Source organism: Eucalyptus grandis, chromosome 5 (assembly GCF_016545825.1).
Source record: "Eucalyptus grandis isolate ANBG69807.140 chromosome 5, ASM1654582v1, whole genome shotgun sequence".
NCBI lineage: Eukaryota > Viridiplantae > Streptophyta > Magnoliopsida > Myrtales > Myrtaceae > Eucalyptus > Eucalyptus grandis.
Window position 1 is genome coordinate 6,684,683 of NC_052616.1, and position 24,622 is coordinate 6,709,304.

Consider the following 24,622-nt stretch of genomic DNA (forward strand, 5'->3'; position numbering starts at 1 on the left):
GAAAAGTAAATCAGATTTTGGTAGCTACAAAGAACAAGCTTAACAAAAATGAGAAAAAAAAAGCAAGTTCCTTGATATAGATAGGATTTTTTATACCTTTCTTGTCTCGTGTTCATAGCCCTGAGACAAAATCTGTATAGCGTGTGGTTGCTACAATAAGGACCACACCTCATGACACTTTTAGCAACCAGTTGAACTTGGCTCATGAAAATTCGTCTAAGTTTGTATTAACAGAGTGTCTTTCAGTAGACAAACCGCAAAAGACAGTCCTGCACAGGGTATCAAAGTCACTCACCATACCCCAGGAAAGACCTTTCCAGGACTCGTATCCAGACACTTCTCCATATTGCCACACCAATGCCATAGCTGTGATCCTAGAGACAGATCGAACGAAATATCAGCGATTCTATTAACTGGAACACGAAAGCGACTAATTTCAAACGACACATAATTGAAACAATAAAAGCAATGCAACAAGTTTGTCCACATAAACAGACTGTAATCAGTTCAGTTAAGTTGCATTTTCTTCATATCTCCTGTAAATACTAAGGATCAACAGCAATGATGACAAAGCATTCAATTCCAAGATTAGGCATAGGCAAACGATACAACTTAGAATAATTATAAGAACATCGCGTTTCGAAATCACGGGCTTTCAAAATTCTCTCCTTTCCTTCGCCTAAGAGGGCAGAAGCATGTCGCAATTGCACAGTGCACGATCGAAGACAATTTCGACATTCTCTACAATCATGCCGAGCCGCTGCCTCCGAAAGCCCAAAGCTTGGGCCGAGCCGCCTCTATTCACGGCACTCGCTTCCAAGTTTTAATGCTGGCCAAGAGCTCGTCATGCCAATTTCAAAAGCCAGAAGCAAGAAAATCTGACAAACGAAGCCTGCTCAAGCAGCTCCGAACTCGGCACAAACGCACGACCAAAATCGGCACAGTACAATCCGATGCAACGTACCATTCGACGACGCTGGAGACGTGGACGACCCAGGTAGGCAAGGACAGCGCGTTGGCGGGCTCGGCGAGCTGGAGGAAGGACCGACGAGCGCGGCCGTCTCGGCGGCGGCCGACGCGGGGCCCGCCAGCGACAGGGCCAAGCAGCAGCAGCAACAGCCGGCGGCGGCGGCTACTCCGAGCAGGCTCGCCGCCGCGGCCGCCGGCGAGCCTCGCGCGGTGGCCCCGGGAGGGCTCGGGGAGGGGGCGGTCCTGGCGAGGAGGCGAAGAGGCGAGGAATGCGGCGGAGCGGGGAGGGACGAGAGGGCGGCGGGGCGGAGAAGGTAGGCGGGCGAGAGCGAGAGGAGCAGCGATTGGTTTCGCCATCATCGCTTCGGGAAGACGGAGAAGAGAGTGCGGGGAAGTACTCTAGTTCTGGGCACTTTGGGAACTGTACGGCTGGTTTTTTTTTTTTTTTTAAAGTAATTTTTTTAAATACAGTTAAAATGTCTTTATTTTCTCCGAAGTGATTATTTTAAATAAGAGCATAAAACGATTGTTATTATTTTAAATTAGGACATTATCTTGCCAATCACCAATTAGCTAAATTTTCCAATTAATCAACGGTGTTTTTGTCCAAATCCTTTTTTCTTGTTTCTCTTTTCTTTTTCGGTGTCAACTGGCAAAGGCTAATGAGGGTTGGCGACCCTTGTCGACCTTTGGGAAGGGTCGGCAAGGGCTTTGAAATCCTCGCTAGCTAGAGTGAGGCCATCTTCACCGCATCTAGTGAGGGTTAATCTTGCTTAGGGCCGGCAGACCCTCGTTGGCAGCGGGTGAGGGCTGACCTTGTTGATGGCTACGAGGGCCGGCCTCCCCTAAGGCGAAGCCACCCTCACCAGATTGGGTGAGGGCAACCCTCCCCTGTCCTCTGTAAGCATCGTTGGTGGTTGGTCGACCATTGATGAAGAAGGAAGAAAAAAACAGAAAATAGAAAAGAAAAGGGCAAATAATGAAAATACTCTTGATCACTGAAAAGTCATGCCCTTATTTGAGAAAGTGATGGCATTTCAAGTCCTTATTTGCCAAAAACTTGAAATGCCATCACTGGGATTCACCCCAGCGGCCACCCTTCTAATATAGAATGGGGAGGTGAGGGGTTCAAATACTCATCTTCTCGGGGGGATAGGGGTGAGGACGCGTAAGTTTGAGTGGGTTTTGACTCACGCCCTGCAGAAGGTAGGGCAAAAGTTTGAGAGTTAAAAGTTTGAGAGTGAGTGTAGAGTAGGAATAGAGTATGGCGACAAAAAAAAAAAGTCCTTATTTGAAATAAAATTCATTTTGGGTTTTTATTTGAAAAAATGAGGACATTTTAGATCATTTTTGGAATTTTCCTTTCTTTTATAAGTATACTAGATATTTAAAAATTTGTGATGAAAATGTAATTGATTAGTAAATCTTTCAAAAAAATGAATTGGTGCAATCAAACATTTTCATTAACTTCATTCAATTCGACTAACAAAAGTTGATGAGGTGGATTTTTTAGAAATTTATTTTCACTATCTTCTATGGTGCTAATGTGAGTAAAATGATGTCATTTTGGTTCAAATGTGAGTTTTTAATACAAATTTTATTTATAGTATATTAAAAAGTAGGAAAATTTTAAAAAATAATTCAAAAAAGGAAAAGAAGGGTGAAGAAAACTGCACAGCACATCGCTACCCGCTTTCGTTGAGAAGGGCTGCCAATGGTGAGGCATCCCTCACTTGCAATGGGTGAGGGTTGTCTACCTTTGGTTGGGGCCAAACAAACCCCACCAACCATCCCCACTCATGGGCAACGGTGGTGGCAAGGACAATCTTGATATTTTTTCTTTTTTTGTATTTTTGTAAGTTTGCTTATTTTTAATATAATTTAAAAAATATTTGTTTTAAAAATCAAATTTAAACAAAGCAATCTAGTTTTTGTCTTATATTTTATGTTTTAATCATGTTACCATCACATAAGAGAAATAAAAAAATAAAAAAAAAAAAAAAGAGACATTAGCATTTTTCATTAATATTGGTATCAAAGTTGGAAGAAAATTAAATCTTATTCTAAAAAATATTCCATGTCCATAATGCGCGTGCTGGTCTTGGCAATATATCATCTGTAAGGACCCGAGTCTCTATTGTATACATATAGTCCGCTTTGGATACTAATAAGTCATCACGGTTTTGTTCCAGCACATATCATCTGTAAGGACCCGAGTCTCCACTGTCGATTTTGTTATTCTTGAAGCAGCCCATACTATCTACTGTGGGTCTCGAGTCTCCACTGTCGATTTTGTTCTTCTTGAAGCAGCCCATACTATCTACTGTGAGTCTCCACGGTTTTGGTCTTCTCTTTGTTCTTCTGGTTTTGTTCTTCTTGAAGCAGCACATATTTTGTTCTTCTCGAAGTAGCCCACTATACCATATTAGTGTCCTCACGGTTTAGGGGCAAAGGCACGTCCGCACCGTATACCCACCATTAGAGTAGCGCAGCCTCCCTTAAGGTTTTGTTTCCTCTACCCGCAGGCTCAGAACGCGTATGTATAGTTAGAGACACCCAAACCTTATAAGCTAGCCCAGGACTTCCCTTAAGCGATGTGGGACGAGAGATAGCCTTGGCCGAAGCAATGTGGGACGGGAGATAGCCTTGCCCGCGTACTGTCAAGGCGATCTTAATCCATCCCTCCGTACTACCCCGGGTCTGGGTCTGAGTCGTCACATTGATAAATTCCCTCAACAAAAGAACACCCATAAACCCAGCCCATGCCACAACTACCATTCCAGCACTTTCATGGTTTATATCAATTTTTCCATTCGTGTTCAACATCAATATTAGTAATGAATAAGTTGCTGCCACAAAAACTTGAGCCAACTACATGATAAACATGGTGAGTTTGGTGCGCACCCACCTCGTTAAGGCTACGCCACTTATAAGAATTATAATTATAGTATACTCTTGCGAATACCACAATTATAATTCTCATAAGCGGCATATCTCTAAGGAGGAGGATGTGCACCAAATTCACCATATGGTTGGCTCAAGTTTTTGTGGCAACAACTCATTCATTACTAATATTGATGTTGAACACGAATGGAAAAATTGATATATAAAAGTGTTGGAATGGCAGTTGTGACGTGTGCTGGATTCATGGGTGTTCTTTTGTTGAGGGAATTTATCTACTTCATATGGAAAATGTGTTGCTAAGACCAGCACGTGCATTATGGACATAGACTATTCCACGTAAGCAAGGATCGCCGCCCTCTGTATGTCTTTCTCCTATGCGCAAGCTCTAAAAGTCGATGAGATTGCCATCCAAGCCTGCAAACTGGAGGATCAAAGTCGATTATGGTGAGCATTTTCCAAGGAAGATCTGCTTCGCTGGCCGGTCGCCCTTCTCCGAGCCCAGAGCATGACAAGGGAGAAGGCCATCAAAGACGTCATCGCGGGCTGTGGGAATTCTTTGATCAAAGAGGACGCGACAAAAGCATGACTTTTAATTCGCTACTTAATTATTCCTCGGATACAGTCACATTCAGAATGATAATATAGAAGAAAATCTGTCATGAAAAGGAATTGACAAAGAAAAAATTCTAGATTTCTCCACAAGCTAACTTGACCCCCCCTGTTTTCAGGGGGTGGTTTATGCTGTCGGCACTCGAATGCGAAAAGGGCTAGTGTAGTCGAGCCTAAAAATAAGGAGACCTCAAGCATATAGTTTGAATGAACACACAAATTACTAAAGTATTAGCTTTTAGTGTGGCCCGCAAAAGGAAAGAACTTTTAACTGATCATACTCTACATTCTTCAGGAACCAATATAGAAGTTAGCTCCCATTTGCTATGAGACGAGCGACATTAATTTACCAAAAAGGATAAAAATAAAGTTCCGTTGACAAATGATATTTTCACTTACAGAGATAGCTGGAGGCACAGCCACAAGTGGATCTTGGAAGAATCTGTTTGCTAGAGCGAGCGCGAGAAGGCTGCTCTGCATTCCTGCAAACGATACTTGCTATTAAGCGGGAGAAAAAAGAAAACCCTCTTCTTATGACGGATGGATAGAGAAGGCACCTGTCTCAAAGGATAGTGTTCTTTGCAATGCTTTCACAACAGGAGCCTTCTGGAAGAAGAAGTATCCAATGACGAATGCAGACAGATGAAATGCAATTATGAGTAACAAGATCATCAAACCAGATGAAGACATGATGGAATCGACGTTTATCGCAAGCAAAGACGGAGAGCGGCAGCAAAAGTGGTCGTATGGCATTACGAATCCAAGGGAAGAACCTGAAAGCAAACTATGAGATATTAAACTACTGAAACTCCCTGGCAAATGTATGTAGCAAAAGCGAGAGTTTAACCTATTCAGAAGCAACCCTGCAGTGATGGGTGCGACGACAATCTGCAAAATGCTGGAAACCATTCCTTTCACATCGGTAGGCAATCTTTTGCCAATGAGAAGAAGTGACAACAAAGGGGTCACAGAAACAGCCGTAGCAGTAGATAATGATGTCATGACAATACTCGGAGGAGCCATTGATGCGTCAGTCAGAAATGTAGCATAATTAGAAAGCTGAGCCCCGCTCACACAAGACACCAGCATAATCCCAGCACCTAAAGTTTAGGTTCAGAGAAAGTCAATCACCAATTTACTGGCTTTAGAGAAGGAAGGGAGACTAGTACTCACCAATGGACGTTGGGAGCGAAAACATTGTTACGGACATCATGCCAAAGAAAAAACCAAGAAGAGGCTTCACAATGTACTGGCCGATATAGCCAGCAAAAATAGCAGCTGGTCTCCTAAACGCTTCGAGAAAGTCCCTCTCGCTGGAATTAACCCTCACAGCAAACATCCGAAACCCGAGTGCAGGTGCATAGTACCTGAAAGCAGATTCGATAGAACCCATTAAGAATCGAGATACAAATTTATAGCCCAGAAAGGTATCTGGAGAAGATCTAGCAACCTGATGGTGAACCAAGTGAAGGACGGCGGATATATAAGAGCCAGCAACGTACCCGCGAGAACGACATGAGGCACAAAACAATTTGATTTTTTTAAGACCTCCACGATAGAAAACTGCTCCCTAGGCACAGATGGCTGGGGAAAAAAAAAAGACACCGAGCATCTGCTGTAACAGTGGTTTTCACATCCGCCTCGAAAGAACTACATAACAGAAGATCCAGGATGGAACGGCCAGTGCACATTGCTGCAATATGAGACACATTTAGAGAACTGAATGAACCTGGATCGATTAAGCCGGCGACTCCCGACCTGGCTCTGGTTCTGGCTCTGGCTCGGGAGGCTCCGAGAAATCCCCTGACCTGCACTTGCTGGAGCCGTGGATTGGATCCGCAAGCGCGTCGAGATTAAGCTCATGGCTTCGCGCCTCGAGAGGTTTTCAGGAACCGCCGATGGCGAGCGCGAGCGAGAAGAAGAAACCTTAAAACTTCAAGAGAGGTCGTGGGTTTGGCTTTTGGGGTCCACTTCGTTCGACGGTTGGTGCCGTCGCCGGCCTACTTATTGGAGTGACGTCATCTCTTTTTTAACCGGTTTTTTTTTTTTAAATTATTTGACCAACCTGTAGATTCTTCTTCGGAAATTTTTTTTGAAAGTATCTTCGATTTTGCTTTTCACATCATTATCAAAAAGACTCCTTTCCTCTCGAAACTTATAATTACCATTTTTTATTTGTTTTCATGCATCTTCCACACGTATTTTCATTTCCCAAATTGTCTCATTTTATCTTACAAACTATTCTCACCCAAAAAAATAAAAAATAAAAAATCCAACATCCACTCGCACTCTCTCTAGGCCCAAGTGGCTTGCTTGATCCGACACATCCACTACCAATAGGGGTGTGCAAAGAAATCGGGAACCATTGGAAACTGGACGGGATAGGTCTGGAACTGGTAGTTCTCATGGGGATCAATTTGGTTCTCGATTCTAATTTACTAGAATTGGTGAGTATCGATCCAGTTCTAATTCCCAGCGTAGAAACACCGATATATATATTTTTAAAAAGAAAAAAGAAATTCCAGCTCAATCACTTAATTATTTTGTACTTTTTCGACCAATATATAGTATTTGGCAATAGTAACTAATTTTGTCTCTTGGTTGCATAATAGAATTTACCTCCTTACTTTTTGTTCATTCTAATAATTTATTTACTTGCTTTCTCAGTCAAAACAAATATAATCTTATCTTCTGACTTTCACTTCCTCCGATATACAACTCACCCCCGTGTTTTTTCTCTTCTATTCCGATATTTCGACACGCAAGTCTAGAATGTGAATTTTTTTTTCTTTTCAAATTTTATGGATTATTAGAATGGAGTTGAAACAATAAAAAATATTAATAAATAGTGGATTAATGTTTTTAGTATAAATTCATTCTAGGCTTATTTATTTATTTATTTATTTGTGAGTTTGAATCAATAATCGTAAAAATGATAAAATATACATTTATATACAACATTACTCAACGTGTCAGAATTCTATATTTTTTTAAAAACAACGTGTCATCGTATCATTCGAGTCACGTGTCGCATATTGGTATCGATACTACTTAGGTGAGGACAATGTATCAAATAAAAATAGCAATAAAAATAATCATGAAATTTTACATTCGTTTTTCTAAAGTTGTCTTGACGATATTTCAAAAACTAAAACCACGGCCTACCGGACTTCACATTTCCTGGGCCACCTGAATAAGAGCAATGTAAAGCATCATTCGCCTCTGAAGTAATCACTTATTCGAAAGAAAAAGAACATATAAAAATAAATTACCATAGAGAAACTGGGAAAGTGTAAAAGCATAAACATGGAAAATTAGTTGAGAGCGAAGGATAATAAACCTCATTTACCAAGTCCTAAACCTATTGCACTTTTGCCAATTTAGTCCTAAATCTTTCAACTTTGCCAATTAAGTCATAAACATTTCATCAACTTCTAATGCACATGCTAGTCTTAGCAACACATTTTTCATATGAAGTAGATAAATTGCCCCAATAAAATAATACCCATAAAGCCGACCCATGCCACAACTGCGATTCTAGGTCTTTCATGAGTTATATGAATTTTTCCATCAACATTCAACATCAATATTAGCAATGAGTAAGTTGCCACTACAAAAATTAAAACAAACCACATGATAAACATAACAACTTTGGTGCAGATCTACCTCCTCAAGGCTATGCCGCTTATGAGAACTACAACTATAGTATACTCCCACTATACTCGATTACAATTCTCATAAGCATATACTTAAAGAGGCAGACATGGACCAGACCCGTCATATTTATGATGTGGTTGGTTTTTATTTTTGCGACAGCAATTTATTCATTCTTAACATTAATGTTGAACGCTAAAGGAAAAATTTCAATAACCCATGAAAAAGCTGAAATCGCAGTTATGGTATAAATTGACTTTATGGATTGTTGGGACAATTTATTTGCTTCATATGAAAGATGTATTGCTGAGACCATTACGTGCATTTTAGACATAAAATATTTTTACAATAGAATTTATATATTCTCTTCCAACTTTGATACCGATACGAAATTGCGAACTGGATTGTCTAGTTATGCCTTGAATGCTTATTAGAGATGTTGGAATTCCGTCAATTAAGTTCTTCAAAGAATCTAGGGGTAAGAATACCCAAGTATCATTACTTTCATATTGCACTCAGTTATTTATCCGTACGTCTTTTGCCTATGCGCAAGCTCGAAAAGTCGATGAGATTGCCATCCAAGCCCGCAAAGTGGAGGAACAAAGACGAAATCATGGTGAAATTTTCCGAGGAAGATCTGCTTCACTGGCCGGTCGCCCTTCCCCGAGCCCAAACCATGACGAGGGAGAAGCCCATCAAGGACATCATCACAGTCTGCACAACATAGGAGAAAAGGAAGGGTCGCTCCTCAAATGTCTGCACGCATCATCAGTAATGCAGGCTGCAGGAATTCTTTGATCAAAGAGGGACGCGAGAAAAGCATGACTTTTATTTGGCTACAGAATTATTCCGCGGACACAGTTGCATTCAGTATGACAAGGAATTGACAAAGGAAAATTTTGTAGATTGCTCCACAAGCTAACTTAACCTCCCCTGTTTTTGGGGGTGTTTATGCTGTCAGCACTTAAATGCAAAAAGGGCTAGTGTGGTTGAGCCTAAAAATAAGGAGACCTCAAGCATATAGTTTGAATGAACACACAAATTACTAAAGGATTAGCTTTAGTGTGGCCCGCAAAGGGAAAGAACTTTTAACTGATCATACTCTACTTTCTTCAGGAACCCAATATAGAAGTTACCTCTCGTTTGCTATGAGATGAGTGACATTAATTTACCAAACAGGATACAGGTAAAGTTCCGTTGACAATTGATATTTTCACTTACAGAGATAGCTGGAGGCACAGCCACTAGTGGATCTTGAAAGAATCTGTTTGCTAGAGCGAGCGCAAGAAGGCTGCTCTGCATTCCTGCAAACGATACTTGCTATTAAGCGGGAGAAAAAAGAAAAAAGAAAACCCTCTTCTTATGGCGGATGGATAAAGGAGGCACCTGTCTCAAAGGATAGTGTTCTTTGCAATGCTTTTACATCAGGAGCCTTTTGGAAGAAAAAACCAGGAAGGAAGTATCCAATGACGAATGCGGACAGATGAAATGCAATTATGAGTAACAAGATCATCAAACCAAATGAAGACATGATGGAATCGACATTTATTGCAAGAGGTGCTCCAACGCCTAGAGCTGTCACAAAGACGGAGAGCGGCGGCAAAAGTGGTCGTATGGCATTGCAAATCCAAGGGAAGAACCTAAAAGCAAACTATGAGATATTAAACTACTGAAACTCCCTAGCAAATGTACGTAGCAAAGGCGAGTGTTTAACCTATTCAGAAGCAGCCCTGCAGTGATGGGTGTGACGACAATCTGCAAAATGCTGGAAACCATTCCTTTCACGTCGACGGGCAATCTTTTGCGAATGAGAAGAAGTGACAGTAAAGGGGTCACAAAAACAGCCGTAGCGGTAGATAATGATGTCATGACAATACTCAGAGGAGCCATTGATGGGTCAGTCAGAAATGTAGCATAATTAGAAAGCTGAGCCCCGCTCACACAAGACACCAGCATAATCCCAGCACCTAAAGTTTAGGTTCAGAAAAAGTCAATCACCAATTCACTGGCTTTAGAGAGGGGAGGGAGACTAGTACTCACCAATGGACGTTGGGAGCGAAAACATTGTTACGGACATCATGCCAAAGAAATAACCAAGAAGAGGCTTCACAATGTACTGGCCAATATAGCCAGCAAAAATAGCAGCTGGTCTCTTAAACGCCTCGAGAAAGTCCCTCTCGCTGGAATTAACCCCCACAGCAAACATCAGAAACCCGAGTGCAGGTGCATAGTACCTGAAATCAGATTCGATAGAACCCATTAAACATCGAGACCTAAATTCATAGCCAAGAAACGTATCAAGAGAAGATTCAGCAACCTGTTGGTGAACCAAGTGAAGGACGGCGGATATATAAGAGCCAGCAACGTACTCGCGAGTACGACATGAGGCAGAAAAGAATTTGAATTCTTTAAGACCTCCACGATAGAAAACTGGTCCCTAGGCACAGATGGCTGAAAAAAAACAGACGACGGTTTCCACATCTGCCTCAAAAGAACCACATAAGAGAAGATCCCATATGGAACGGGCCAGTGCACATTGCTGTAATATGAGACACATTTAGAGAACTGAATGCACCTGTATCGATTCAGCCGGCGACTCCCAGCCCGTCTCTGGCTCGAGAGGCTCCGAGAAATCCCCTGACTTACATTTGCTCGAGCCGTGTCTTCTGCTATGAACTAACAATCACCCCAGAAGAGGATCACGCAACAACCCATAAAACCAACCACCAAGTATTAAAAAAAAAAGAAAAAGAAAACCAAGAGCCAACAACTCAAAAACAAGCGAAACAGCTGGTGCTGTCGGAAGCAAAAGAGGCACCTGAACAGACCGGAACCAGCGACGCCGCAAACACTAGGCGACCCCAAAAGAAAAGAATCGAATCAGACCATTGCGTCGTGGACCCAGAAACCAGAGACGAGCATACGACCCGCAAGACCACACAGAAGAACGCCGGAAAAGAGCGCGCTTACCCGAGGCCGAAAGAAGCGAGTTCCGCGGCAGAGTCGGGACCCCATACCGCTTCCGCGCGCGCGACGCATCCGGGCTGCAGCCGCTGTAGGCGAAGAGCGTGGATTGGGTCCGCAAGCGCGTCGACATCGAGCTGATGGCTTCGTCCCTCGAGAGGTGTTTCGGGAATGCCCACGGCGAGCCCGAGCGAGGAAGAAGAAACCGTAAAAAGTTTCCGGAGAGAGGTCGTGGGTTTGACTTTTGGTCTCCAGTTCCCTCGGCAGTTGGTGCCGTCGCCGGCCTACTTGTAGGAGTAACGCCGTCTCTTTCTTAACCCCCTTTTTCTTAATAATAAAAGCCACCAAAAACCCAAAACATTATCTATTATGATATATTTTATCTTAAAATTTTGGGTTAATACCTGAAAAACCCCAAACAGGTACACATGTGACAAATTTACCCAAAACTATTTTTTGATAATGAAAAACCCCAAACTAGTACATTTGTGATAAATTTATCCCGACTAACCATAAAAAATTATAAACTGGTACATTTATGTAAATTTACCCTAAACAATTTATTTGACTGCAAAAACCTCAAACTGGTAAATTTGTGACAAATATACCATTTGCTAAATTGGATTAATACCACAAAAAATTAAAAAAAAATTGTAAACTGTGACAAACGGAGCGTAAAATCCCAAATTGGTATACTAGTCAACTATCACATGTCATTTAACTCAATAATTTGATGGTAAAATTTAATAAAAACCAACAAAGGGTAAATTTGTCACAAATATACCGGTTTTTGGTAAATTTGTCAAAGGTATACCAGTTTTGGATTTTTTGTGGTCAAAAAAATAATTTTGGGTAAATTTGTCACAAGTATACCGGTTTAGAGTTTTTTAAGATATTAACCCTAAAAATTTTTATAATACAAAAAATTCCAAACTTATACCTATATGATATATTTACTTAAAATTTATTTTTTGTGACAATAAAAACCCTAAATTTTTCCATAACACCAAAAAACCCCAAAGTTATTTCTATGTGACGACTTTACCCCAAAAAATAGTATCACAGAAAAAAAGTTCGGAGTTTTTAGTGTTATAAAAGATAAATTTAGAGTAAATATGTCACATATATAAAATTATGAAATTTTTTGTATCATAATTTCTTTTAAGGATAAATGCATTTTAATAGGCAAAGTTTGAGTTTTTTTTTATGTCATAAAATATCATTTATGGTCAATATGTCACTCTTAGGTAAAATTTGGGATTTTTTGTGAATTTTTCTCTCTTTTTTTAAAATTTTTTTTTTGACCAACCTGTGGATCTTCTTTGAAATTTTTTTTGAAAGCGTCTTTGATTTTGCTTTTCCATTATCAAATCAATTCCTTTCCTTTCGAAGCTTATAATTACCATTTTCATTTGTTTTAATGCATTTCCAATTGCACCTTTGGCACTTATATAATTTCCCAAATTGTCTCGTTTTATCTTTCAAATTATTCTTGCCCCCAAAAAAAAAAAAAAATTCCAACATCCATTTGCACTTTCTCCCTCAACTTGAGAGGCTTGCTCAATCTGAGACATCCATTATCAAGTCTTCGTGAAAAATATTTAAAAAGTCATAAAATTATCATAATTATATTAATTCAGTCATAAACTGGATTGTGATCTAGTCTAATTCCCAAATGGATCTATGGAACCAATAGGCGGATCCTGGTTCTAATTTTATGGAACTCATTCTTAGTGGACATTCTTGATTTCAAGGTGGGTACCGCTAATCCAAACTATACTCACCTCTAGTCACTACCCTATCTTCATTGAGAAGGGCTGGCAATGGTGAGGTAAGCCCTTGCGATTAGCAAGGGTTGCCAACCCTCATGATAGCCTTATTTTTTTTTCTTTTTTTTTTTTTTAAGTTTGCTATTAAAAAAATCAAATTTAGACCAAAAACGATATCATTTGTCTTATATTTCATGTTTTAGTAACATTATCATCACCTAAGAGAAAGACAATAATAATAATAATAATAATAATAATAATAATAATAATAATAATAATAAAGATATACAAGTATTTTCCATAAACAAGTTGACTTGAGTTAACGGAAAAAATCGATGGCATTAATTTAATAAGTTTTAGGATATAATTGCACTTTCATTACAAATTTATCCGACAATTCATCCTACATGGCACTTTAGATTATATTTAAAATACGACGTGGCTTTCCATATGAAATTGGAGTCCAATGTCGTAAATTCTTCTAGGCTTCTTTTTTGGGATGATTGACTCTCTCTCTCATAGTCCGGTGACTTCGATGACGCAGGCACCGTCGTTCCCCGTCATCCATTGTCAGTGTTATCTATCTGTGCACTTGCTTTGAGAGCCCGAGATTGGCAAGGGGACACTCGTTCTTTCGAGTTAGGGCTCTTCACCAACGGATGGTACGAACCCTCTCCCTCACTTATCTTTGAGAACCCCAATTTTGATTTTCAGAATTTTGACCCAATTTCAGCGTTGGATTCTTCACCAACTTTTTTTAATTCTAAGTTTAAAGTTCTTCAATTAGATCTATAAGTAATACTTAAGTATTCTTAGCCCTAGATTCTTTGAAAAATTTTATTGACGAAATTCCAATTTTCGACAAAATATCGTTATCAAAGTTGGAAGAGACTATATATATCATATTCTAAAAAATATTTCATGTCCACACTGCACGTGCCGATCTTAGCAACACATTTTTCATATGAAGCAAATAAATCGCCCCAATAAAAGAATACCGTAAAGCCAACCCATGCCACAACTATGATTTCAGGCCTTTCATGGTTATATGAATTTTTCCATCGGTGTTCAACATAAATATTAGCAATAAATAAGTAACTACCACAAAAATTAAAGCAAACCACATGATAAACATAACGGATTTGGTACACATTTGCCTCCTATGCTGCTTATGAGAATTATAACTACAATATAATCCTACGATACTACAATTATGATTCTCATAAGCATATTATGAAATACATGAATGAATGAGATACATGAATGAATATTCATTATATTCATCTTATCTAATGTACTTATTGTGGTACATTTGTATTATACTTTCTAAGTACATCTCCTTATACAATGAACGTTCATTTCCCCTATCCAGTACATGTATCATTCGATACATTGATATTAATGATAAGTACATTCTTGTTCTCCTATAAATAGAAGTTTAGTTTTGATGTACAATACAACTATCAGAACAACAATCACAATACAGTGAAATATCTGGTTTTTTCTACTATCTCTAGTGTTCACTTGCTTTCTTTTCTCAATCTCTTATCTATTATATATTCGCAACGCAATATTCTACAACACGTTATCAGCACGAGGATCTACCGACTGAGTAAGTAAGTTTTGTAAGGTGGGTATTATTTTTATTAATCAACTTATACTTCATTTTCTTCTATCAATTCTTCATTTTTTTTTTTTTTTGCCCGAAGCCAAAAATTTCAAATCTAAAAATATCCTTCTGCTCCTGAAGTAGCGGTGGATATTTGGAAATCCTTTTAATTAATTTAAAGATTTATTTTTGCAAGGATTATGGCAAATATTGAAAAACCCAAATTCCACATCCTGGAAGTGAGTGGAAAGAATTATCTATCCTGATGCCTTGACATGGAAATGCACCTCCAAGGACAAGGTCTCACTAATATAATTACAGATGATGAAACCTCAAATGAAAGGGATAAAGCAAATGCGCTGATTTTTATTCGTCGTCATTTGCATGAGAGCCTGCAGACTCAATATTTATTCGTTCGAGATCATCATATCTTGTGGGGGAGGTTGAAGGATAAGTATGATCATACCAAAACTGTTATCCTCCCTCAAGCACAATATGATTGGCAAAATCTCATACTACAAGATTTTAAATCAGTGTCTAACTATAATTTTGCTTTATTTGATATCGTTTCTCGGCTTGAATTATGCGGTATTAAACTCGCTGATGCGGAATTATTAGAGAAAACTTTCTCCACCTTCCATGCTTCAAATATTGTATTGCAACAGCAATACAGGCAGCATCAGTTTGCCACATACTCTGAATTAATTTCTGTGCTTTTTACTGCCGAACAAACTAATGAATTGCTGCTCAAAAATCATTTTCTTAGACCTGCTAGCTCAAAAGCATTGCCTAAAGCACATGCTAACTTTGAGAAAAATACTGGCCATTTTAAGGGCTATAAGCGCAGGCAAGAACATAATCCTAGAAGGGATGGCAAGAAATTTAGGCCTTGTTTGGTAACCATCCAAACATGGCCAAATTCTGATTCTTTGTTCCCGGAATCAGTTTCGGCCTAGAATCGCGTTTGATAAAATTTTTGTTAGGAGCAGATTAGGAATAGAATCAAGAACAAAAAAAAAAAAAGTTGATTCTTGTTCGGGAACGAATTTGAGAATCAAAATCAAGAAATTTTCTTCTTCCCTTCGGCCATCTTGCGACCGCTGTCCACCACCGCCCGCCATCGTCCTCCGCCGCCGTCCCCGCCGTTCGGCGAGCTCGCGGAGGCTCGCCGGACCGGGCGAGGTCCGGCGAGCTCGCCGGAGGCTCGCTAGACCAGGGGGCGAGGTCCCGGTGAGCTCGTCGAAGGCAAGCCCGGCCCACCGGTGAGGCTCGGCCTCCCGGATCCGGCGGCGAGCCTCGCCGGATGTGGCGGGCCTCGCCGGGGCTGGGCGAGGCTCGCCGGGGCTGGGCAAGGGCTAGGCAAGCCTCGCGACGCCCAGCCCCACCGGTGGCCAGGCGAGGCTCGCCTGGCCACCGGCGAGGCTCGCCCAGCCCCGCCGGTGGCCTGGCAGGCCTCGCCCAACCCCGACGAGGCCGGCCTGGCCACCGGCGGGGCTAGGCGAGCCTCGCCTAGCTGCCGGTGAGGCTCGGCCGACGAGGACCGGCGTCGCTCCGGTGAGGTCGCCGCCCGGAAAGAAGAAGAAGAAGAAGAAGAAGATGAGAAAAAGAAGAAAAAAAAAAAAAAAAGGAAAAAAAAAAAAAAGAAAAAAAGAAAAAAAGGAAAAAAAGAAAAGGAAAATGAAAAGAAAAAAAAAATGAAAAAATGAAAAAAAAAAGAAAAAAAGTAAAAAAATTATTTAAAAATTAAAAGAAATAGATTTGGAACAAAATTAATAAACACGGTACCAAACGCGATTCTATTCCAGAATAAAAAAATTTGGACAGTTACAAAATGGCCTAAAATGCTTAGAATCAGTTCTTGGGAACAGAATAAAAAGAATCAGTTCTGATCAGAATCTACTCCCGGGAACAGAATCGTTACCAAACGCGCCCTTAACCGCCCTAGGAAATCAAACTTTGGTATGAATCATGGCAAAGAAAAGAAGTCAAATAAGGTGATTAATGAAAGTATTTGTCATCGTTTGTGGCATGGTGGCCACCGGTCACGCACTGTCGTACGCCAAAACATTTTGTTGATCTATACCAGACATCTTTAAAAATACGGGCAAGCGTGGTGAATCTCATGCCATTGAAATCAATTCTACGCCATAACCACTTTGTTGAGGCCAACAATCTCTCTGTTGGTGGGACTCCTCTTGCTCTGAAGTAGCAAATGCATCATTGGATGTCTCGATTTCTTTGAGAACCTCGATTACTTTGATGAATCGGATTGGTGGATGATAATTTGAACTTTTAATTTTATGTTATTTCGCTTTAAATGTATTTTTTTTATTGTTCTTTATGAAATGCTTATGAACCTTATATAATATTTATTTTTGAAATTTTATTCGACTATATAACTAATATGCAACTTTTATGATACTTGACACTTGAAGTTGTCAATATAAATGCAAATGGAAAATACTGAGAAAAAGGAAGATGTTTGTTTGCTTGATAGTGCAACAACACATACTATATTTTGTAGTAAACATTTTTTCTTAAGTATGACATTGCGTAAGGCACAAATCCATACAATATCAGGTCCTGTTCTGATTATTGATGGTTTTTGGGAATGCTACAATTATTTTGCCAAATGGCACAATCCTACATATTGAGAATGCGTTTATAAGCATTCGATCAAAAAGGAATCTGCTCAATTTCAAATATGTACGCTGTAATGTGTACCATATTGAGACTATTTATGAGCAAGATAAGGAATATATTGGCATTTCCTCTTATAAGATGGGCCTGAAGACCATCCATGAGAAGCTAGAAGCTTCTTCTATGGGTTTGTATTATGTCATGATTAAGACTGTTGAAACCTACGCCATCACATCCTGAAGATTGGTAAGCCCTGATCAGTTTGGACTGTGGCATGATCGCCTTGGTTATCCTAGTGCTTCAATGATGCGTAGGATAATTCAAAATACAAAAGAGCACCCTTTAAAAGATATAAAGGTATTGTTGTTCAAAGATTATAATTGTGAGGCTTGCTCATAAGGAAAGCTCATTATCAAATCTTCTATAACAAAGGTTAATCTTGAATATCCTTTATTCTTGCAAAGAATTCAGGGTGATATTTGTGGATCAATACAACCATCAAGTGGATCATTTTGATATTTTGTGGTATTAGTGAACGCATCCTGTAGATGGTCTCATGTTTGCCTATTATCTACGCACAATGTCACATTTGCATGTTTATTTGCATTATTATCATATTCCAGCTGCAAATGCTCCAGCTAGAATAGCTGTTCTCGAAGGACGGGCTAAAATGGATCAAAATCCCCCGCACTTGAAGCGTGGTAGACCAATAGGATCAAAAGATATTGCTTCTTAAAAGCGAAAGGAAAAGAATTAGGAATCCGCTCTAGAAGAGCCTAGCGTTGTGTTTGCTCCCAAAGAGTTTATTGCCCCTGAAGAGGCACAAACCCATGAAAGGAGCACTAGCCCCGGGAATACTGAGAATTCTATTACATATTGTAATGAAATTTGTGATCGAAATAAAATCATCATTGATTATGCTTTTGCATTATCAGTTGTTCATAAAATTATAGATGATGATTGTGAACCGCAATCTATTATTGAATGTCGTCAAAGGCAATATTGGCCTAAGTGGGAGGAAGCAATTAAAGCTGAATTAGCTTCCCTAACTAAACGAGAGATTTTTTTGACCTATAACTTGTATCCCCGATAATGTAAAACCCGTTGGATATAAATGGGTATTTATCCGAAAATGAAATGAGAAAAACGAAATTATCAAGTATAAAGCCCGACTCGTTGTCCAAGAATTCTCCGAGAGACACGGGATTGATTATAATGAGACATATTCACCTGTGATGGATATGATTACATTTCGTTTTCTCATTAGCCTAGCAATCTTTGAAAGATTGGAAATGCGTCTTATGGACGTTGTGACGGCATATTTATATGGCTCATTAGACTCTGATATTTATATGAAAATTCCTGAGGAATTCAAAATGTCTGAAGAATGCACTCCCTGCAATTTATTCTCAATAAAATTGCAAAGATCCTTGTACGGGTTAAAGCAATCTTGTTACATGTGGTATCAACGCCTAAGTGAGTACCTAATTAAGGAAAAATACAAGATTGATTAGCCCCAGAAGTGGCTATATGGCTCTATTGAGGGGGAGATATTATGAACTATGTATTGCAGCATTGATATACGGTAAGTTCACAAGATGCAATAATGATTAGCCCTAGGAGTAGCTATATATGCATTGCACTCTTTTTTCTTTATGTCCGGTTTTTTCCCATAGGGTTTTTTCCGGCTTAAAGTTTTTAACGAGGCAATTAATGCATTCTCAGTTGCTCATAAAATTATAGATGATGATTGTGAGCCACAATCTATTATTAAATGTCGTCAAAGGCAAGATTGGCCTAAATGGGAGGAAGCAATTAAAGCTGAATTAGCTTCCCTAACTAAACGAGAGGTTTTTGGACCTATAACTCATATCCCCGATAATGTAAAACCCGTTGGATATAAATGGGTATTTATCCAAAAACGAAATGAGAAAAACGAGATTGTCAGATATAAAGATTGACTCGTTGCCCAAGGATTCTCCCAGAGACTTGGGATTGATTATAATGAGACATATTCACATGTAATGGATATGATTACATTTCGTTTTCTTATTAGCCTAGCAATCTTTGAAAGATTGGAAATGCGTCTTATGGACGTTGTGACAGCATATTTATATGACTCATTAGACTCTGATATTTATATGAAAATTCCTGAGGAATTCAAAATGCCTGAAGAATGCACTCCCTGCAATTTATTCTCAATAAAATTGCAAAGATCCTTATACGGGTTAAAAGCAATCCGGTTGCATGTGGTATCAACACCTAAGTGAGTACCTAATTAAGGAAAAATACAAGATTGATTAGCCCCAGAAGTGGCTATATGGCTCTATTAAGGGGGAGATATTATGAACTATGCATTGCAGCATTGATATACGGCAAGTTCACAAGATATAATAATGATTAGCCCTAGGAGTAGCTATATATGCATTGCACTCTTTTTTCTTTATGTCCGGTTTTTTCCCATAGGATTTTTCCGGCTTAAAGTTTTTAACGAGACAATTAATGCATTCTCAATTGCTCATAAAATTATAGATGATGATTGTGAACCGCAATCTATTATTGAATGTCGTCAAAAGTAAGATTTGCCTAAGTGGGAGGAGGCAATTAAAGCTGAATTAGCTTCCCTAACTAATCAAGAGATTTTTGGACCTATAACTCGTATTCCCGATAATGTAAAACCCGTTGGATATAAATAGATATTTATCCGAAAACGAAATGAGAAAAACGAGATTGTCTGGTATAAAGCCCGACTTGTTGTCCAAGGATTCTCCCAGAGAAGATTGATTATAATGAGACATATTCACATGTGATGGATATGATTACATTTCGTTTTCTCATTAGCCTAGCAATCTTTGAAATATTGGAAATACATCTTATGGACGTTGTGACGACATATTTATATGGCTCATTAGACTCTGATATTTATATGAAAATTCCTGAGGAATTCAAAATGCCTGAAGAATGCACTCCCTGCAATTTATTCTCAATAAAATTGCAAAGATCCTTGCACGAGTTAAAGTAATCCGGTTGCATGTGGTATCAACGCCTAAGTGAGTACCTAATTAAGGAAAAATACAAGATTGATTAGCCTCATAAGTGGTTATATGGCTCTATTGAGGGAGAGATATTATGAACTATGTATTGCAGCATTGATATACGGCAAGTTCACAAGATGCAATAATGATTAGCCCTAGGAGTAGCTATATATGCATTGCACTCTTTTTTCTTTATGTCAAGTTTTTTCTCATAGGGTTTTTTCGGCTTAAAGTTTTTAACGAGGCAATTAATGCATCCATAAAAGGGAGAGATCATAACTTTTGTGCTTTACACTCTTTTTCCCTTTTGTCCGGTTTTTATCCCATTGGATTTTTCCGGCTTAAGGTTTTTAATGAGGCAGTATTATTCGATGCACATTCGTAATGAATATGATGAATATTCAAGGGGGAGTGTTATGAAATATATGAATGAATGAGATACATGAATGAATATTCATTATATTCATCTTATCTAATGTACTTATTGTGATACATTTGTATCATACTTTCTAAGTATATCTTTCTATACAATGAATGTCCATCTCCCCTATCTAGTACATGTATCATTCGATATATTGATATTAAGGGCTTCTTCCTATACCTATGAATTCCATTGGACCCATAAATGATACATTGGAAGAATCTTTTGGGTCTTCTCCAATAAATAGGAGTTTAGTTTTGATGTACAATACAACTATTAGAACAACAATCACAATACAGTAAAATATTTGATTTTTTCTACTATATCTAGTGTTCACTTGCTTTCTCTTCTCAATCTCTTCTCTATTATATATTCGCAACGCAATATTTTACAACACTTGATACTACATTTACAATTCTCATAAGCATATCCTTAAAGAGGCAGACATGAACCAAACTTGTCATGTTCATCATGTGGTTGATTTTAGCATTTGCAGCAATTTATTCATTGTTAATATTGATGTTAAACACGGAAGGAAAAATTCATATAATCCATGAAAAAGCTTAAATCACGCTTATGGCATGGGTCGGCTTTATGGATTGTTGGGACAATTTATCCACTTCACATAGATGTGTTGCTAAGATCAGCACATGCATTTTGGACATGAAATATTTTTTAGAGTAGAATTTATATATTCTCTTCCAACTCTACTAATATTTTGTCGAAAATCTATACGAAATTGCAAACTGGATTGTCTGTTATGCCATGAATGCTTATTAGAGATGTTGGAATTTCTTCAATTAAGTTCTTTAGAGAATTTAGGGGTAAGAATACTCTAGTATCATTACTTTCATGTTAAATATTTATCTGTCTTTTTCCTATGCGCAAGCTCCAGAAGTCGATGAGATTGCCATCCAAGCCTGCAAACTGAAGGATCAAAGTCGAAATCATGGTGAGCATTTCCGAGGAAGATCTGCTTCACTGGCCGGTCGCCCTTCCCCGAGCCCAAACCATGACGAGGGAGAAGCCCATCAAAGACATCATCGCAGTCTGCACGCCATAGGAAAAAAGGAAAGGTCGCTCCTCAAATGTCTGCACGCATCATTAGAAATGCAGGCTGCAGGAATTCTTTGATCAAAGAGGGACGCGAGAAAAGCATGACTTTTAATTGGCTACAGAATTATTCCGTGGACACAGTTGCATTCAGTACGATAATACAGAAGAAAACCTCTCATGAAAAGGAATCGACAAAGAAAAAAATTCTAGATTGCTCCACAAGCTAACTTGACCTCCCCTGTTTTCAGGGGTGTTTATGCTGTCCGCACTTAAATGCAAAAAGGGCTAGTGTGGTCAAGCCTAAAGATAAGGAGACCTCAAGCATATAGTTTGAATGAACGCACGAATTACTAAAGGATTAGCTTTAGTGTGGCCCGCAAAGGGAAAGAACTTTTAACTGATCATACTCTAAAATCTTCAGGAACCAATATAGAAGTTAGCTCCCGTTTGCTATGAGACGAGTGACATTAATTTACTAAAAAGGATAAAGGTAAAGTTCTGTTGACAATTGATATTTTCACTTACAGAGATAGCTGGAGGCACAGCCACAAGTGGATCTTGAAAGAATCTGTTTGCTAGAGCGAGCGCAAGAAGGCTGCTCTGCATTCCTGCAAACGATACTTGCTATTAAGCGGGAGAAAAAAGAAAACCCTTTCCTTATGACAGATGGATAAAGGAGGCACCTGTCTCAAAAGATAGTGTTCTTTGCAATGCTTTTACATCAGGAGCCTTCTGGAAGAAAAAACTGGGAAGGAAGTATCCAATGACGAATGCGGACAGATGAAACGCAATTATGAGTAACGAGATCATCAAACCCAATGAAGACATGATGGAATCAACATTTATCGCAAGAGGTGCTCCAACGCATAGAGCCGACACAAAGACGGAGAGCAGCGGCAAAAGTGGTCGTATGGCATTACAAATCCAAGGGACGAACCTAAAAGCAAACTATGAGATATTAAACTACTGAAACTCCCAAGCAAATGTATGTAGCAAAGGCGAGAGTTTAACCTATTCAGGAGCAAACCTGCAGTGATGGGTGCGACAACAATCTGCAAAATGCTGGAAACCATTCCTTTCACATCGACAGGCAACCTTTTGCCAATGAGAAGAAGTGACCACAAAGGGGTCACAAAAACAGCCGTAGCGGTAGATAATGATGTCATGACAATACTCAGAGGAGCCATTGATGGGTCAGTCAGAAATGTAGCATAATTAGAAAGCTGAGCCCCGCTCACACAAGACACCAGCATATTCCCAGCACCTAAAGTTGAGGTTCAGAGAAAGTCAATCACCAATTCACTGGCTTTAGAGAGGGGAGGGAGACTAGTACTCACCAATGGACGTTGGGAGCGAAAACATTGTTACGGACATCATGCCAAAGAAATAACCAAGGAGAGGCTTCACAATGTACTGGCCGATATAGCCACAGCAAAAATAGCAGCTGGTCTCTTAAACGCCTCGAGAAAGTCCCTCTCGCTGAAATTAATCCCCACAGCAAACATCAGAAACCCGATTGCAGGTGGATAGTACCTGAAAGCAGATTCGATAGAACCCATTAAGCATCGAGACATAAATTCATAGACGAGAAACGTATGAGGAGAAGATTTAGCAACCTGTTGGTGAACCAAGCGAAGGACGGCGGATATATAAGAGCCAGCAACGTACTCGCAAGTACGACATGAGGCAGAAAAGAATTTGAATTCTTTAAGACCTCCACGATAGACAACTGCTCCCTAGGCACAGATAGCTGAGAAAAAAGACGACTGTTTCCTCATCTGCCTCAAAAGAACTACATAACAGAAGATCTAGTATGGAACGGGCCAGTGCACATTGCTGCAATATGAGACCCATTTAGAGAACTGAATGCACCTGGATCGATTCAGCCGGCGACTCCCGGCCCGTCTCTGGCTCGAGAGGCTCAGAGAAATCCCCTGACTTACATTTGCTCGAGCCGTGTCTTCTGCTATGAACTACCAATTACCCCAGAAGAGGATCACGCAACAACCCATAAAACCAACCACCAAGTTATTAAAAAAACAAAAAAAAGACCCAAGAGCTCAAAAACAAACGAAACAGCTTGTGCTGTCGGAAGCAAAAGAGGCACCTGGACGGACCGGATATAGCGACGCCGCAAACCCTAGGCGACCCAAAAGAAAAGAATCGAGTCAGACCATCGCATTGTGGACCCAGAAACCAGAGACGAGCGTACGACCCGCAAGACGCGCGGAAGAACGCTAGAAAGAGCACGCTTACTCGAGGCCGAAAGAGGAGAGTTCCGCGGCAGAGTCGGGACTCGACGCAGCTTCCGCGCGCGCAACGCACCCGGGCTGCAGCCGCAGTAGGCGAAGAGAGTGGATTGGGCCCACAAGCGCGTCGAGATCGAGCTCATGGCTTCGTCCCTCGAGAGGTGTTTCGGGAACGCCGACAGCGAGCGCGAGCGGGGAAGAAGAAACCGCAAAGCTTCCGGAGAGAGGTCATGGGTTTGACTTTTGGTCTGCAGTTCCCTCGGCAGTTGGTGCCGTCGCCGGCCTAATTATAGGAGTGACGCCGTCTCTTTCTTGACCTTTTTAAAAATAAATAAATAAATAAATAAATAAATAAAAGCCACTAAAAACCCAAAAATTACTTATATTACTTATAGTTTTTTTTTTTTTTTTTTGGTAAAGAAAGTACTTATAGTTATTATGATACATTTTACCTTAAAATTTTATATAATACAAAAGATTTATATATTTACCCAAAACTTACCCCAAATTTTTTCTATAATACCAAAAATCTCAAATTTGTATTTGTATGACACATTTACTCCAAAAAATTGATATCATAGAAAAAATTGAATTTTTTGGTGTCAAATAAATAAATTTGAGGTAAATGTGTTACACAGATAAAAATTTGAAGTTTTTGTATTATAAATGTATCATAATAGGCAAATTTTGAGATTTTTTTATGTCACAAAAAATAATTTATGGTAAATATGTCACACTGAGCA

At 39.5% G+C, this 24,622-nt stretch overlaps 3 protein-coding genes and 1 pseudogene across 4 annotated transcripts; all 4 read right to left on the reverse strand.

Annotated features, from left to right (window-relative positions):
* Positions 1–6: 6 nt before the first annotated feature.
* On the reverse strand, positions 7–1,378 carry LOC120293526. The gene is made up of 2 exons (XM_039313136.1): positions 965–1,378; positions 7–374 (listed from the first exon to the last, which is right to left on the reverse strand). The coding sequence occupies exons 1-2, from the start codon at positions 1,327–1,329 to the stop codon at positions 203–205; spliced, it is 537 nt and encodes a 178-aa protein (XP_039169070.1). The 5' UTR covers positions 1,330–1,378; the 3' UTR covers positions 7–202.
* Positions 1,379–2,965: 1,587 nt separating this feature from the next.
* Positions 2,966–24,123, reverse strand: LOC104428474 (annotated as a pseudogene).
* LOC104443747 (probable sodium/metabolite cotransporter BASS5, chloroplastic) lies at positions 8,541–11,347 on the reverse strand. 2 transcript variants are annotated; one of them, XM_010057263.3, is made up of 9 exons: positions 11,107–11,347; positions 10,955–10,987; positions 10,712–10,812; positions 10,454–10,587; positions 10,177–10,370; positions 9,851–10,103; positions 9,523–9,776; positions 9,358–9,440; positions 8,541–8,850 (listed from the first exon to the last, which is right to left on the reverse strand). In XM_010057263.3, exons 1-9 carry the CDS (start codon positions 11,231–11,233, stop codon positions 8,779–8,781), a joined length of 1,251 nt encoding a protein of 416 aa, XP_010055565.2. In that variant the 5' UTR covers positions 11,234–11,347; the 3' UTR covers positions 8,541–8,778. The 2 variants fall into 2 exon arrangements, with proteins under 2 accessions (XP_010055565.2, XP_010055568.2); XM_010057266.3 differs by lacking the exon at positions 10,955–10,987.
* On the reverse strand, positions 22,337–23,353 carry LOC120293527 (probable sodium/metabolite cotransporter BASS6, chloroplastic). Its single transcript, XM_039313137.1, has 4 exons — positions 23,247–23,353; positions 22,968–23,163; positions 22,658–22,894; positions 22,337–22,567 (listed from the first exon to the last, which is right to left on the reverse strand). Exons 2-4 carry the CDS (start codon positions 23,005–23,007, stop codon positions 22,473–22,475), a joined length of 372 nt encoding a protein of 123 aa, XP_039169071.1. The 5' UTR covers positions 23,008–23,163; positions 23,247–23,353; the 3' UTR covers positions 22,337–22,472.
* Positions 24,124–24,622: the final 499 nt, after the last annotated feature.

Excerpts from the sequence above, each read along its gene's own strand:
- LOC120293526 (XM_039313136.1), bottom strand. The coding sequence starts at position 1,329 with ATGATGGCGAAACCAATCGCTGCTCCTCTCGCTCTCGCCCGCCTACCT. Across the intron at positions 375-964 it reads GTCTCCAGCGTCGTCGAATG|GATCACAGCTATGGCATTGG; the intron begins GTACGTTGCATC and ends ATCTGTCTCTAG.
- LOC104443747 (XM_010057263.3), bottom strand. The coding sequence starts at position 11,233 with ATGTCGACGCGCTTGCGGACCCAATCCACGCTCTTCGCCTACAGCGGC. Across the intron at positions 10,588-10,711 it reads CGCCGGCTGAATCGATACAG|CCATCTGTGCCTAGGGACCA; the intron begins GTGCATTCAGTT and ends GTTTTTTTTCAG. Across the intron at positions 10,371-10,453 it reads TTCACTTGGTTCACCAACAG|GTACTATGCACCTGCACTCG; the intron begins GTTGCTGAATCT and ends ATCTGATTTCAG.
- LOC120293527 (XM_039313137.1), bottom strand. The coding sequence starts at position 23,007 with ATGATGTCCGTAACAATGTTTTCGCTCCCAACGTCCATTG. Across the intron at positions 22,895-22,967 it reads TTCGCTCCCAACGTCCATTG|GTGCTGGGAATATGCTGGTG; the intron begins GTGAGTACTAGT and ends CCTCAACTTTAG. Across the intron at positions 22,568-22,657 it reads TGTCGCACCCATCACTGCAG|GTTCGTCCCTTGGATTTGTA; the intron begins GTTTGCTCCTGA and ends GTTTGCTTTTAG.